Below are 17,357 nucleotides of genomic sequence, written 5' to 3' on the forward strand. Positions count from 1 at the left end.
ACTTTCTTCACTTTAGAACTGTGTAAATGTGAAGAATTTTTAAGCATCAGCTTTATTTTCTATTACTTGACTTGAGTATTTTCAATGAGCTCTCTAGGATGCCAGAGTTTAGGTGACGAATTAGAAGGAAGATGGAGGTGTGGTCTGGGTGGATATTTAAAGACTAATGACAGATTTCTATATAGTTGCTCTTTATAATCTAAATTTTGTAAGGCCAAGGATCTATGTTTTTTATCTGCATATTCTTAAAAGCATGCCTTGCATGTGATTGGTGCTTGTATTCGTAAATTTGTAGTAGGAAATAAGAGTTCCTTCTAGATAGATCAAGCAGAATAGGATTTAATACAGGAAGTTAACTACAAAAGTGCTAGAGACACTGAAATGAGGGCATCACTCAGAAATCTGGAGGCTGCTACAGACCCAGGCTGGAGCCTATGACCACATTTGCCATTGAGTTACTTACTGTAGGGGCCACTGCTATCACTGAGCAGGAGCCACCCTGCTGCTACCTACTGTAGCCACCTGCCTGTTCCTGCTGCTAGAGATGAAGCACAGTGTCTTTCTTCCTTTTGCCTTCTAATTTCTTACCAGTACACCCTTTGATGGAAACTAACGGTAACACAACTGCCAAGGGAGTCTTGGAAATTTAGTTTTTAGGTTTTCACCAGCAATACAAAGTATTCTCTGTGGGACTCATAACTGAGAGATAAAAGATCAGCACCGTTCTAAAAATTGTTAGGGGCAGGGATCACATCTTTTTTAACCTTTGTAGTATCAGTGACTGACTCAGAGCCTGTCACATAGTAGGCTCTCATAAGTTATTTGTTAAAACTTTTTTCCAGGGTTATTTACAAATACAGAAATGTATGTGAGAATCAAATTTTCCTTTTTCTCTTGTACATACAAATATTTGGCATTTTCAGTGTTTAATTTATTAATCTAAAGAAAGACCTGTCTTACTCAACGTTAACCCTAGCACCGGACATAGTAACTAGCACATATTTAATAATTGTTTCTTGATTAAATGAATATTAGGTATACTTTACTCATAAAAATGTGGTGTTAGAATTACCTTGTTGGTAGTTTGGTGATTTATTAGTTATATTTTTTAATACTACTTGAGGTTCGTTCATGGTTTATCTTCTTTTTCTTACAGCATCAAACACTTGGCTTGTTCCAGAAACTAAAGGAGCTATTGTTCAAGGTGGATATGGCCACACCAGTGTGTATGATGAAATAACAAAGTCCATTTATGTTCATGGAGGCTATAAAGCATTACCAGGCAATAAATATGGATTGGTAGATGATCTTTATAAATACGAAGTTAACACTAAGACTTGGTGAGTAGATTGGGCAGAAGTATGATGAGAAAATTTGTCACTATTATGTTCTATATTTGTGGTATTTATTAAATATTTTCAGTGAGACATTCTTGGCCTTTTCACATCTTTGTTTCAACTGATGATATTCTATTATGTAGCAAAGGCACAAAACAATACATTTTCTATGTAGCCATCATTACTGTAAATGATCGACTTTAAAATCGTTTCTGATCCTGTAGATATACTTAACTCTCTATGCATTACTTATAAATGCTGATATCATGTTTAATTCAGATGAGCAATTTTGCTTACCAATAAACCAGAATTTGAGCTTTGATATTCTATGTCCTGGGATTTGTTTTTCTATACTCACATTTTGTTGTCATTTGTTAATTTTAAAAGACTTTCTTCAGTTTCATCATCCAGTCTCTTGTGAAATGCAAAGCTTGTGGCATTTAGATAGATTTTTCTTTTTGTTGTTATAGACAATGCTACATTGTACATCTTGTACTGGTCTTCTCATGCACATATCCAAGAGTTTTTCTAGGGTATGTACTTAAAAGTGAAGTTGCTGTGTCTGAGCATATTCACATCCTCAGCCTTATTGTGTGTTGTCTAATTGCTCTTCAAGTCACTACAGTAATATATACTTCCACCAGCAAGGATTGAGTCCCTGTTTCTTCATATTCCCACTGGCACTTGGTAATTTGAGGATATTTTCCTTTTGCCAACACAATGGATGTGAATGGTATCGTATTGATATTTTAATGTGCATACCCTGAGTACTATTGTGAATAAGCATCTTTTTATGTGTTCACTTGTGGCTTGTGTTTCCTGTTTAGTGAATTACCTATTCATAACCATAATGTTCTCTTTATGTTTGAAATATTATTCATTTGTTGATTTTTCTAGGTATATGAGTTTGAAAATAGAATTTTTGTTGTCTTCATTTCCCTTTGTAAAAGGTGGGATGTGACTCCTTTGTTATTTTGAGATGCTACACATTCTTTTAAACTTTTAGCGTGAAATTACTTTATGTGTGTAAGGGAAATACAGTTTTCCACTAAATTGTGTTTTGTTTTGCCCTCTTCACTTTCCATCATATATTCTAATTTTTACTTTATTTGAAAAAGAATGATGGAGTTAAAAAAATAAAACTTTTCCTTTGTATGATTTTGTTAATTTTCATTATTTTTTTAGTCTAATAAAATGCAGTATTATTCTTTATAGTTTTATAAATATCAAAATCAATAAATTATTTTTTAATTTTATATAATTTATACATTGCATTATATTTCCTATTTTAATCTTTTTTATTGTTTTCTCTTTGACTTTTTGATAGCAGGAGGAATTGTGGTGTAGTGATTAAGGCACTATCATTCTGCTTAACTTATTTTTGCCTATATTACAGATGTTGTATCACACCAAAAGGGAAAAGATAACTGCTTTTTCATGAAAGAAGCAGCATAGTTTCCAGTAGTAATAATAATGGGTATAGTAATGGTCAGGGAGGTATCTTAACAGAAGTGAATGGATAGGAGAGGCATGGGTATTATTCGAATAAAGTCAAAATGAGAGGATTGTTGCTCATCACTTGAATGGAATTTGCTCAGATTTTACATGCTTCCCTGCCTGAAAACTTTCCACAGTGAACTTTTGCATAGGAAAAGGTAATTATCACTGTTGGCAATTTTAGTATATGCACAAATATCATTTGATACTTGTTCCTTAGGAGAATTTAGTGAAATAATTGGTAAATTATTTTGAGCACCTCATTAGGTCTGTGTTTTTATATATATATGTTTATATATATATATGTTTTATATATATATAATGCTTTAATATTTTACTACATCCTATATTTTTTCAAAAGATCAGTAAAATTATCAGCACTAAAATGGTATTTTCCTATCCTTAAAATGTGTAGCATTCTTAAAGTTTTGATGCTTTTTGTTAGTTAAGTTTTCAAATTTGCTGTTGTATATAGATTATAGTTTAAATCAGGTTTATTTGTCAAATGTGATGTAATTTTAAAATGTCACTATTTTGTGTCCATTGTGCAGATAAATTTTAAATTTTTACCACCTCAGAACTGGCTTAACTTTTTAGTAGATAGGCTAGTTTGTTGAGATGTTAGTAAATGTGTGTTTGGAGGAATTTTCAGTCGTGAAATGGATTATTTTGGACTACTATTTCCATTGAGAAAAGTTAGAAATTACATCTTTTTAAGACATCAGAGCCCTATCAAGGTAGTGAGAATTTGTGGTCAAGAACTAGGAGAGGTAGAATGTCAAGGGAGATAAGATTGACCTTTTGTGCAACTTTTGTCCTTGAGACAATTATAAATCCTGAAAACTGACTATGAAACAGAGCAGAGCTTTTGTCAATCAGTATGGAGGACCAAAATTGGATTTCATGTGTGCCAGGGAAGACAGGCCTTGGTACATGCTTAAGGATTAAGTCTGGCCCCTAAAGTTCTAAACCTATTAGTAAGGATAAGCCCACCTTTGTATCATCACAGTCTTTAATTCAATTATGGTTATCTGCCCATACCCTAACTAGCCAGCAGAGCAAAAGTAAATGCTCTCTTGAGGAAGATAATATCATATAGAGTCTCAAATTATTTCTTCAGTCTATCTTATGCAGTATCTGATACAAAATAAAAAACAATAAGGCTTAGAAAAAGACAAGATAGTTAAAAAAACACCTCTTAGAAGCATATTTACAGCTTAATGGTGTTTTTACACAAAAACTTGAAGATAATTAGGATTTTATGACAAAGAAATTAAAATACAAAGTAGAAAATATTAGCAGACAACTGGAAAATCTTACTAAAGAATCAAATGGAAATTATAGAAATGAGAAATATGTTAAATAAATTAAGAATTCCTCAGATGGGTTTAACAGCGGGTTAGACACAGCTGAGGAGGGAATTAATGAAAGAGAAGATAGGTCAGAAGGAAATAGCCCCACTGAAGTAAAGAAAGACAAAGAATGAAAAATAAAAGAGAGAAAGAAATGAGAGACATGTGGAAATGGTGTAACATTCATGTAACTGGACTCCAGAAGAAGAGTGAGAAAATAATATAGAGCACTATTTGCAGTCTTAATGACTGAACACTTTCAAAAATGATGAAAGACATCCAAGCCACAAGTTGAAGAAGTTCTACGAGCACCAAGGGGGATAAGTACAAAGAAACTTACATTTATAAATATCACAGTAGAACTGATGAAATGAAAGCCCAAACAGAAGAGAAAAACTTTAAAGCAGCCAGAGGGAACAAAGGCATATTCTTTTTAAAGGACCAACATTAAAATTGACAGCTGATTTCCTAATTGAAAAAATGGAATCTAGATGATGTGGTGTCTTCAATGACTGAAAAAAAATAATCTCAGCTTAAAATTCTGCGTCCAGTGAAATATCCTCCAAAAATGAAAGCAGGGGCCCACTTGGTGGCACAGCGGTTAAGTTTGCGTGCTCCACTTTAGTGGTCTGGGGCTCACTGGTTCAGATCAGGTGTGTGGACCTGTACACTGCTTATCAAACCATGCTGTGGCTGGCGTCCCACATATGAAATAGAGGAAGATGGGCACAGATGTTAGCTCAGGGCCAATCTTCCTCAGCAAAAAGAGGAGGATTGGTGGTGGATGTTAGCTCAGGGCTAATCTTCTTTGGAAAAAAAAAAGAGAAAGAAAGCATAATAACATTTTCAGAAAAACAAGAATTGAGAGAATTTGACAATAGCAGACCTGCAATTAAGGTAATGCTAAATAAATAAACGAAATGCTACTGAAGTAGAAGAAAAATGATCCCAGATACTGGAAGGAATAGAGAAATAAAAGAGGCAAATCTAAGTGATTACTTAGTATGTAAAACTATAATAATAATAGAGGCTTAAATATATGCAAAATTTAAATACATGATCATAACAGACATAAGTCAGGAAAGAGGGTAAGTGGTGTTCAAAAGTACTAAGGTCCTCATATTATGTGGGAATTGATAAAAGAACTAATATGAAACAAATAAGAATTTAAGTCAGTTATCTACCTAGAAGACATGAGTTCTGAATTTATATGTACCTTATAACACTATATTAAGTAAAGCAAAAATTGACAGAATAAAAGGGGTCAAATCATAGGATATTTTTAACCCAGTTGTCTTGGTAACTGATTGTACAAGGGGACCAAAAAAGCAGTAAAGATATAAAAGATTTGAAAACCACAATTAATAATTTTGTCTTTTTTGATATTTGAGAGCAAATTATCTTATGACTGCCAAATATACCTTGTTTTCAAGTACATATGGAACATTTTCCAAAATTTACCATATGCTGGGTTTTAATGCAAATCTCAACAAATTTAAAAGGATTGAAATCACACAAAGTAATTGACCACAGTGAAATGAACTTAAAAGTGACCACAAAAACTCTAAGATGTCTGGAATTAATAAACTCCTTAAAACTAATTGGTCAAAGAAATTATGCTGAATTTTGAAAATATTTTGTATTGAGTGATAACACATCAAAATGTGTATGATGCTGCCAAGAGGGACATCTAATGCATTTTATTAGAAAAAGAAAAGATAAGTAAATAAAGACAGGAAAAAAGAAGAGTATAAGATAACACAAATTAATGAAATAGAAAACAAATATATAATGGAGATGACTCATATGGCCACCAAAAATCCACAGAGTTGGGTATTTATAAAGAGTAATAGATAAATACCCACCTAGCTTAGAAACAAAGATTATACTCAAATAACCCATATCAAGAATGAAAAAAAAGACATCACTACAAATCCTATAGACATTAAAGATAATAAGAGTGTATGATAAGCAACTGTATGATAGTAAATTTAAAAAAATCAAATAACCATGTCAAATTTCTAGAAAAGTAAAACTTACCAGAATTGACACATGAAGAGGTAGAAAATTGGAATAGTCTTTTATCAAAGAAATAGAATCTGTGTTTGAAATCCTCTTTCCTTAAAAAACAAACATGCAGGAGCTAGCCCAGTGGTGTAGTGGTTAATTTTGGTGCTCTGCTTAAGTGGCCCAGGGTTTGCAGATTTGGATCTTGGGTGTGGACCTACACACCTCTCATCAAGCCATGCTGTGGTGGCATCCAACATACAAAATAGAGGAAGATGGGCACAGATGTTAGCTCAGCAACAATCTTCCTCAAGCAAAAAGAAGAAGATTGGCAACAGATGTTAACTCAGGGCCAATCTTCCTCACCAAAAAACCCCAAAAAACAAAAACCATGCAAAAATGACAAAACAAATCCCCAAACCCTTTCGGCCTAGATCACTTTACTAGTGAATTTACCTAAACATTTAAGAAGTAAATATTTAAGAAATAAATAATGCCAATCCTTCACAAACTTTCAGAGGGCAGAAATAATTATCTTGAGATTTATGAGGCTAGCATAACTGATACAAAAATATGAAAAAGATATTACAGATAAGGAATTTATAGTATAATTATTGTAATTATTTAAAAAATCGAGTGAATCCAGCCATTTATGAAAAGTCTAATACAACATATGGGTTCATTCTAAGAATATAAGATACATTAAAAATTCCTAAAATCAGGGTAATGAACACATTAAGAGAATAAATAAGTAAAGCCACATAATCTTCTCAAAAGCTGCAGAGAAAAGTTTAGATAAAATTTAACATATATTCATGCTATAAACTCTGGTAAAGTAAGAATAGAAGCAAACTGTTCATATGGTAAAAGGATTCAAACAAACAGAAAAACTTGATTGCAAACATTATAGTGTAATTTAGAAAAATTTTCATTTAAGATTAAGAATGAGATAAGAAAGCCCACTGTCACCATTTCCATTTCACATTGTTTTGGAATTTCTATCCGGTACAATAAAGCAATTAAAATAAAATAAAATAAAAAAGCTAAATGAATAATAGATTTCTAGAAATAAGGTCAATATAAAAAAACCAAAAATAGTAATTCTATATGCCAGGAACAGTTGGAAAATGATGATTTAAAAGCAAAGAATTTATGTTACCATCAGAATATCAATAACCTAAGGAATAAATACAGTGACATATAGGCAGGATCTTTACACAGAAAACTGTAAAACCTTATTGTGAGGAACTGAAGACCTAAATAAGTGGAGGATACATTATGATAATTGATTGAAAAACTCAATGTTGTAGAGATGTCTGTTTTGCCCAGATTGATCTATAAATTTAATGTAATCCCAAACAAAATTGCAGCAAGTATTTTTCTTTTAGAAATGGACATGACTATTCTAAGATTTATATGAAAATGCAAAGGACAAATCATAGCTAAAACAAACTTTTAGAAGAATAAACTGGAGAACTTCTCTACCAGATCTAATGACTTATGAAACCACAGTAATCGTATTGTAAAGATAGAGAAGTAGACCAATGCAGCAAATAGGAATTTCACGATAGTCCTGTACACTTATGAACTCTTAATTTATGACAATGTTGTCATTACAGAGCCATTTTTTCAATAAATTATTCTGGGCCATTTGGATATACCATTGAAAAAAATGAAATTTGGGCCCTACTTCACACCATATACAAAAATTTGTTTCAAATCAATTGTTGAGCTACATATAGAAGGTAAAATAATAAATATTGTCAAAGATAATGAAGGCAAATATCTCTATATCCATTGGTAATGAAAGACTTTTTAGTTAGGATTTAAATAGTACTCTTAGTAGAGGGAAAATGATAAACTGAACTATATGTATGTATAAAAATATCAGGAAGAAGGTGAAAAGGCAAGCTGTGGTGTGGGAGATATTTGCAACGTATAAACCCAATGAAAGACTCTATTCCTGAAAATATAGAGAAGTACTACAAATCATAAGAAAATGTCACATAACTCAAGAGAAAATGAGCAAGAGACTTGTCCAGGTACCACACAAAAAAAGGATATCAAATGACCAAAATAGATACTTTAAAAGGTGCCCAACCTTATTAGTCACCAGGTCAGTTTAAATTAAGATAATATTGAGGTACCAGTACACATCCACTTAAGTGGTTAAAATTTACAAGACTGCTAATATCAAGTGTGTATAAAGCGGTAGAAGCACTCTGAAAAAGCTTTTGACAGTTTTTGCTAAATTTGAATACACTCAGACACATGTATGTAATATATGTATCCTATGAGATAGTTATTCTAGTTATATAACCAACAAATGCATGTTTGTATGCACTACAGTCACGTAGAAGAGTATTCATGATAGCATTATTTGTAACAGTCAATCATTGGAAATGAATGAAATATCTATTGAAACAGTTCAATAGATAAATTAATTGTATATTCATATAATGGAATGTTACACAATAATCAAAATGAAAGAATTGTCGCTGCATGAATCCATGCAATTGTATCTCACCAAAGTAATATAGACCCAAATAAGCCAGACACAAAAGAATATAGAGTATATGATTCCATTTGTATAAAGTTTAGCACCAGAAAAAACTAATCTGTGGTCTTAGAAGTTATGAGAGGGATTACCTTAGGCCAGGAAGAGTTGAGTAGTGATCGGGATGGGCAACAGGGAAGCTTCTGGACTGGTTACACGTGTTCATTTTGTGATGACTCATTAAACTACAGGCTTTAGATTTGTCTACTTTTGGGATGTATGTTATACTTCATAAAAGTTTATTTAAAAATAGAAATCTGTGTTTGATTTGACTTCTCAGGTTTAATATTATGTGCTAGTAGTTTATGATAATTTGGATACTAAAAGAGGGTCAATTTTTAATGTATAGTTACCAAAATATGGGTTTTTTCTGCCATTGTTAGAAAGGGATTGAGACATAAACGTTCAGATACAACCAAAGCCATTGCTACTACCCCAATACTCAGGACTAGTTGAGTCTGCTTTCTTTACATTTAAAGAGTAAGAGAAAACAAACATCGTGTATTTATAAAAATCCCCATTTCTCAAAAATGATTCCTTTTATGTTGTTAGGATGTTTTATTAATGGGTATTATCCCTTGCTAAAGGACTTTAACTTTGCTGTAATGGTTTTGAGTACCAGGGCCATTGTGGTCTTGATTTCTTAGCCTTGATAAATGAGGTGTCTCGTAACATTCTTTGCACATACATGTGTGCAGAGCTAACCATAGGAGGCTACGCCTTCACTGTTCTTCTGTGTCGAGGCTTTTCTCTCGTACTAGAGACCTCAGATTTTCTTGACCTGTTGTTGAGGTTCTTCTCTCTATTGTTGTGTTCCTTTAACCTGTGCAGAAGCACAGTAAGTTTCAGCACATAAGGAACATATTAAACATTATCATTTACAACTTACAGTTGTAATTATCAATTTGGTAATTTTTTTTCCAAGTGAGAGAAAAAGATTTCAAGTATGCTTATAGAAATATTGCAAAGATAAGTAGTCAGTCTAATAATTCTTCTGTGCTACTATATTATTTCTATACTTAAAAAAAGTCTTTAAAATGTTTTCACAATTATGCTACATTTGGTTACATGAAATTATTCTAGCTTCTTAAATTTGATATAATGGGAGTTATTTTTACATTAAAATATTCAAAGCTATTTTAATAAATTATTGTTTTTGTGATTTCTCTAAAAATTGAGCTGTCAGACGTTTTAGAAAGTGATACAATTTTATAAATATGTTATTAGTTAACTTACATTTTAGTAAACACTGATGAACATGCTATCATGGTGTTCATCCTTGCTTATTTCTCTGCATAATGAATGTCTGAAATCTTTTCAACAAAAATATTGACTCCATATCAAGCACTGTGTTGAAAATAATCCTAAGAAGTTCTCAATAAGGGAGACACATAGTTTAAATTTTTATGGTACATGTGTATGTGGGAAATAATAGAAACACACACATATAATAAAGAAGTAGTACAATAGAGAGATTTATTAAAATGAACATAAAGTATTTATATAGGCTAAAAAATTGTCTTTATAAACATCACAGTATGTTATGAGATTTGAAATTTTGGAATGTCTGGTTCAAACTGCATATTGATAATTTAAAGAAATACTTATCTCTATAGCTTTATCTTTTAAGGTAATTTTGAGATACGTAGTACTTATTTTCTCCCTAGTTCTCTTTTATAAACTGGGAAATATTGCATATGGACAAAAGACTGTATGAAAGCATGCATACATAGTTTCAGAACAATAATAAAGTAATCACCTTATCTACCTGAACCGAGAAAGAGGATGTTACAGTACTCCCAGAAGCCCTTGTGTGTCCCTGCATTATGGCACTCCCTTTATTAACCCCCAGAGAGGTAACCATTATTCTTAATATTGTGTTAATTATTTCTTTGCTTTTTATTATAGGATGTTTACCCTCCTATATGTGTTTGCAAGCAAACAATTTATTTAGTTTGTCCGTTTTTGAAAGTTGTGTGTATTGTTTAGCATTGTATGCTTTCCTTAGAGACCTTTGTTTTTAAATCAAAACTTTATGTTTTGGAGATATATTTTATGGGGTAAGCAGACAATGAAAATGGAAATAAGTGAAATGTGTTTTAAATGGTAATAAGTGCAATAGAGGAAAAAGAAAGCGTGGAAAGAGGATAGGGAGTTTTACGTTGTTGCCTTTGAATACGGTGGTCAGAGAAGACATCACTGAAAACAAATTTGAGTAAAGACCTGAAAGAGGTTAGAGAGTGAGCCATGCCAGTATTTGAGGGACAGGTGTTCTGGAAAACTAGTGCAGAAGTCTTGAGATGGGAATATGCTTGTCATTGGGAATAGCAAGGGGGCCAGCGTAGTTGGAGTAGAGTGTCTTAGAGTGGGTTGGGTGAAGTAGTGGAAAATGACCTTAGAGTGGTAATTGGAAACCCTGTTATCTAGAGTCATAGGGATTGTTATAAGAATTTTGACTTTTATTCTGATATGGGAAGCCATTGGAGGGTTTTGAACAGAGATGTGAGATGCTCTGATTTAGGTTTTTACAGGATCACTTTGGCTGCTGTGTTGTGATTATGATGCAAGAGGAGAAGCAAGAGGACCATTTAGGAGGCTATTGTAATAATCTAAGAAACACATGATGGCATTTGAGACCAAAGAGGCAATGTGCAGGTGATGAGAATTGGTTAGATTCTGAATATATTTTCAAGGTACAGCCAACAGAGGTTTGATAGACGAAGGGATTGGAAATAGAGTGGAAGAGAGAGAGGAGTGAAAGATGAATCAGGCTTTTGGCCTTGAAGACCTGAAAAGCATGGAGTTGGCATTACTTGCGATGATGAATTTTGTGGGAGGAATAGGTTTTGTGTGGAGGAAGATTAGAAGCTCAATTTTAGATATATTTAATTTGAGGTACATATTACATATCCTAGTGGATATGTTAAATAAGTGGCTGGATATAGGAGTTTGGGGATCTGGACACTGATTTTCTGGTCAGAGAGATAAAAATGACAACTAGAAAAGGAGACTGAGAATGAGAAGTTAACGAGTTAGCAGGAAAACCAGGAAAGTGTGATGTTCTAGAAGCCAAGAGAGTGTTTCAAAGGAGAGAGAAGAAAGTTTGTCAGAAGCGGCTGATAGATAAAATAATATGAAAATTGAGAAATGATCATGGGATCTGGCAAACTGGAATTTTTTGCTGACCTTGACAGGAGAGGTTCCAGTGGGGTGGTAGAATGAATTCTGATTGGCATGGATTGTCATCAGGATGGGAGAAGAGGAATGGGAGAAAAGTACTGGCAAATTTTCTGAGGAGTTTGTTCTAAGGGAAGGAGAGAAATAGAGTTAACAAGGGGTAAGGGAGGTGAGGACAAGAGAGGTGTTTTGTTTCTTTTTTTAAGTTTGGAGAAATAGTTATGTTTACTGGTTGATGAGAAAGATTAAGAAGATGTAAAAAAAAATGATGCAAGAAAGGGAAGAATTTGCTAGAGGGATGTCCTTAACAAAATGAGTAGCCGTGGGATCTAGTGAGCAAATAGAGAGGATAGCATTTCCTAGAGCAGTATAGATATTTTATTCATAGGAATAGGAGAAAAGGCAGGTTATGTGAGCAAAGATGCAGGTAAATGTGTTGACATGGTGAGAGCTTGTGAAAATTTTAATTCTTTTTTTATTTTTAGTGAAATGTGGTGACGTTATCATTTGGGAATGAGAATGGGGGTATTTATTGGAAGTTTGAGGTTTGAAGAGAGAAGATAAAGTATGAAATGGTCTTTTAGGGGGGAGGACGAGTGAGTGGTGAGGGAAGCATGGTAGGATTGCTGGCAGAATTGTTGTCCAGTGGAGAGATGCTTAATGGGTGAATGTAGATCTTTTTTATATTTTCTCTTCTACTGTGGAAGGATATTTGGAATGCACCAATTTTTGCTCTTATTAGCAATTATATTATAAATGTTCTTACCTGGTCTTCCATTGTTTCATATACAAGTTTCTCTAAGCTATTTACTTAATATTATAAATGCTTGGTCATTTATAATAATTAGAAGGGAGTGTCATGCTCAATTTTACCCAACTATAATGTCATTTTACTAATTTATACTCCCACCAGCGGTGAATGGGAGTTCCCATTCCTCTAGAAACTCTCTAAAACGTGGTGTTAATTTTTTAAAATAGTTTTTGCCAATTTAATAGGTATGAAATGGTATCCCATTTTGGTTTTAATGTACATTTCCCTGATTGCTAACGAGGTGGAATATCTTTTCGTGCTTATTGTCCACATTTCTCTCTTCTTGGAAATTCTGCTCAATTCTTCTGCCTGTTTTGTTATTTTTGTACCCTTCTTTTTGATATTAATCCTTCGTTAGTTTCATATTTTGCAAACATTTTCTCTCCTAGATTGTGGATTTTCATTCTGCTCTTTGTATGATGTTGTTTTGAACAGAACTTCTTGCTTTTAATGTAGAAGTGAGCAGTCTTTTCTTTTATGGATTGTACTTTGTGTCTTGCTTAAATAATACTTTCCTATCTCTGTGTTTTCTGCATTTCCCTCCAAATTTTTATAGTTTTACCTTTCACGTTTAGTTTTTAATCCATCTGGGTAGGGTTCCATTTTTTTAAATGTGGAAATCAGTAGTCCCAAAACCATTTAATGAAAGTCCGTTCCTTTCATAGTCTGCAATACGAACAACTTTTTGTTAGAATTATTCCTAGGTGATTTATATGTCATATACTTTTCTAAATGAACTCTATTGATTTTCCAAGGACGAAGTAACAAATTACCACAAATTTGATGGCTTAAAAATGACAGAAATTTATCCTCTCATAATTCAGCAGGGTAGAAGTCCTAACGAAATCAAGGTGTTTTCAGGGTGGTGCTCCCTCCAGGCTCTAGGGAAGAATCCTTTCTTGCCTTTTCCAGCATCCAGCAGCTCCTGGCGATTGAGCATTCTTTTGTTGTAACTGCATTCATCACTCCAATCTCAGGCTCTTTCTTCCCGTGACCTTCTTCCTGTGTGTTTGTATGTGTCTTCAAATGGTCTTCTTATAAGGACACAAGTCATTGGATTTAGGGCCCACCCTAATCTGGTAAAACCTCATTTTAGCTTAGCTAATTATGTCTGCCAAGACCCTATTTCCAAATAAGGTCGCATTCTGTGGTTTGAGGTGTATATGAATTTTGGGTGATGCTATTCAATTAGTACATTATCTTTTATTCTTTTCTTTATGGGTTGATATATGGAAATGCAATTGATGTCTAATGGCTTCCTGTATTTTAGTAATTTATGTGTAGATGTTTTTCAGTTTTTAACAGTAGATACTCAGATTATCTGCAAATAATGGCAGTTTTGTTTCTTCCTTCCTGGATCTTACAATTTTCATTTTTCTTACGTTATCATTTCAGCAACAACCTCCAGTTCAATGTTGAATAGAAGTGGTGATAACAGGCATCTATTTTTATTCCTGAGCTTTAAAGAAATGCTTTCAGTGTTTCTCCAGTAAGAATGATGTTCACTGTGGGTTTTGTAGATATTGTTATTAAGAAAGTTTCCTCTTTTCCTAGTTTGGTAAGGGTTTATATTTTGAATGGATGTGGGATTTTATCAAAGGCATTTTGGGGGGATGATTATCTGATTTTTCTACTAAATAACTTAATGTGGAAAATTATATTTATTTTATTATTAACACAATTTGTGTTGTCAAACTGAGTCAAAATGTATTACTTATGTTTTGGTTTCCTAATATTTTGATAAGCATTTTTGCATTGATGTTAATATGTGAGATTTGCTCATGGTTTTCTTGAATATTCATGTTAGCTCTTTGGTATTAAGGTTATATTGAGCTCATAAAATGAGGTGGGAGTATTCTTTTTTATACTCTAGAACAGTATGCATAAGATTGGAACTATCTTTTCCTGAATATTTTATGCTAATAACCTTTAAGTCAAGCTGTTAGAAAACAATTTTTCTTTGTATGTATACTTTTAACTGCTACATGCAGTGTATGTAATGGTTATAAAAATATTCAAATGTTTTACTTATTCTTAAGTTTTGATAAGACATATTCTCAGGAATTTATCCATGAAATCAGTCTTCAGTTAAATTGTTATGAAGATGTTCATAATGTTCTCTTAGAATCTTTAATATCGGCAGCATCTGTAGTTATGTTCGCTTTTAATTGTTTTTTGAGCACTATCTATCTCTCTATCTAATATCTCTTTTTTTCTGAACTAAGAGTGAATTGCCAACATGACGTCCCCTTAACCATAAATATTTTTAAATGTATTTACTAAAAAACAAGGACGTTCTCTTACCTAACCACAAAACAGATATAAATTTAGGAAATAACATTGATAGAATTTTATAAACTAGTCTATAGACCTTATTTAATTTTTACCAATTGTTCAAATATCTTTTATTTAAAAAGTAGAACTATTTTATTGCTTCATTTGGTTTCTCAATAAATTTTGCATCTATGTTCACATGTGAAATTGCCCTGTGGTTTTCCCTTATTAGACTTATTAGACTTCCCTTATTAGACTCAAGGTTTGATATTTTTTTTCCTTGCTAGATTTGGGTATCTTTTTCTGATCCAGGATTATATCCAGGATCATGCACACATTCAGTTGTCATGTTTTTTTGGTCTCTTTTAATCTGGAACGGTCTCAGTCTTTCTTTTGAAGAATGCAACAATTTGGGTTTGTCTGATGTTTCCTCATGATTAGACTAAGGTTTCTTGGTTTTTGTAGAATACCAAAATGTTGTGGCCTTCTTCTATGGCTATTTTTTTTTTAAAAAAACACTTTTATTGAGATAAAATTCATATAACATAAAATTCTCCATTTTAACCATTTTAAAGTGTACATTTCAGTGTTTTTTAGTATGTTTATAATGTTATGCAATCATCATCACTAATTCCAGAATATTTCCATCACCTCAGAAAGAAATCCCATACCTTGCTATACTCTCTCCCTTCATCATGTGGAAATCACTAATCTACTTTCTGTCTCTATAAATTTGCTTATTTGTGATATTTCATATAAATGGAATATACAATGTGTGGTCTTTTGTGTCTGGCTTCTTTCGCTAAGTATAATGTTTCCAGGCTTCATCCATGTTGCAGTATCTTTCAGTCCTTCATTCTTTTTTATGGATGAATAATATTCCATTGTATGAATATACCACATATTGTTTATCCACTCATCAGTTGATGGGCATTCGGGTTGTTTGCACTCGGCTATTATGAAAAATGAGGCTGCTATGAACATTCATGTAGAGGTTAACTTTTATGTCTTGGTTAAAGTGGTTCCAGGTTTCTCCACTGTTAAGATACAAGTTTTCCTTTTTTAATTAATAAACACCATGTGGGGAGGTACTTTTAGACTGTAAGTATTCTGTTTCTCGTTAAACTTTCACCCTGTAGTTTCAGCATCTGTTGATCATTCTTGGAGGAACAATTATTACTACAATGGTTTCCAAATGGTGATATTCTAATTTTATTATGTCTTCTAAATCACCCTGATTTTGATGTTCGCTTATACCAGTATGAAGCGATGGGTGTTTATTGTATTCAGTGTTTTATCATCAGTTACCATTCTTCTTCACGTTGGTGCTCAAAGTGTCCCAGATTTGGTCAGTTTGAGCTGCTTTCACTCAGACTCCTGTGTTCTCTACAAATGTCCACATCATTCTTTGTGCTTTCCTCCACTGTCTGGCACATGTGCCAAAAAAATTCTATTCATATTTTGTACTTTCCCTGCTGGAATAAGTCATTTTCTCAAGGAACCCAGATTCCTTTTAGTGGAGAATGGTATTTATAAACCAAGATTAGGGCACTAAGTATGTGTGTATATTGCTTTTTTGATGTGTTTACAGGCCCTCTCAGAAGTTAGGGCCAGAAAATATCTACACACACACGTCTATATGTATTTCTAGAAATAGATATATGTCTCTACCTCTCTGTATCTGCCTGTGTGCCTGCCTCAACCCTGTCTAGGTAAACTGCATAATGATGCAGTACAACGTCACAGGATTTATTCTAGCCTTCCTCTCTCCAAATTTGTAAATCCCTTCTGACAGGGAGAAACCTGGATCCCATTTTACACTTCATATATTTTTTGAAAATATCTGCATACTAGGTACTAGGGGCTGGGTTTGTTTATTTCAGTAAAGATACTATATCTGGAAAAGCAACTGCAATTTTTATCACCACCATTTTGTTTTCTTGTTGTTGTTTGTTTAATTAATTGACTTTATTTTTTAAGAAGAGTTTTAGGTTTACAGAAAAATGAGTAAAAAAGCACGGAGTTCCCAAGTATCCCCATAGCTACCCCACTCCAAGTCCCGCTATTATTAACATCTTGCATTAGCATGGTACATTTTTTATAATTAATGAGTCAATACTGATACATTATTACTAACTAAAGTCCATAGTTTATGTTAGGATTCACTTTTGTGTTGTAGGTTCAATGGGTTTTCACATATGTATAATGACATGTTCCGCCATTACTGTATCATAAGAATAGTTTCACTGCCCCCAAAAATCTCTTGTGCTTACCTATTCATCCCCCTGTGCCGAACCCCTAGCAAGCTCTGATATTTTTAGTCTCCACTGTGCCTTTTCCAAGAT

The 17,357-nt window shown here is 33.0% G+C and overlaps 1 protein-coding gene across 3 annotated transcripts in view; it reads left to right on the forward strand.

The window, feature by feature from the left end:
* The window catches only part of ATRNL1 (attractin like 1), a 730,944-nt gene that overhangs the window by 99,675 nt on the left and 613,912 nt on the right, over positions 1–17,357 (forward strand). For all 3 annotated transcript variants that reach the window (XM_046649411.1, XM_046649419.1, XM_046649424.1), the window contains exon 9: positions 1,157–1,340. In XM_046649411.1, coding sequence (XP_046505367.1) covers positions 1,157–1,340 — 184 coding nt within the window. The remainder of the gene's footprint in view (positions 1–1,156; positions 1,341–17,357) is intronic.

This window comes from Equus quagga, chromosome 2, assembly GCF_021613505.1.
Source record: "Equus quagga isolate Etosha38 chromosome 2, UCLA_HA_Equagga_1.0, whole genome shotgun sequence".
In the NCBI taxonomy this organism is placed as follows: Eukaryota; Metazoa; Chordata; class Mammalia; order Perissodactyla; family Equidae; genus Equus; species Equus quagga.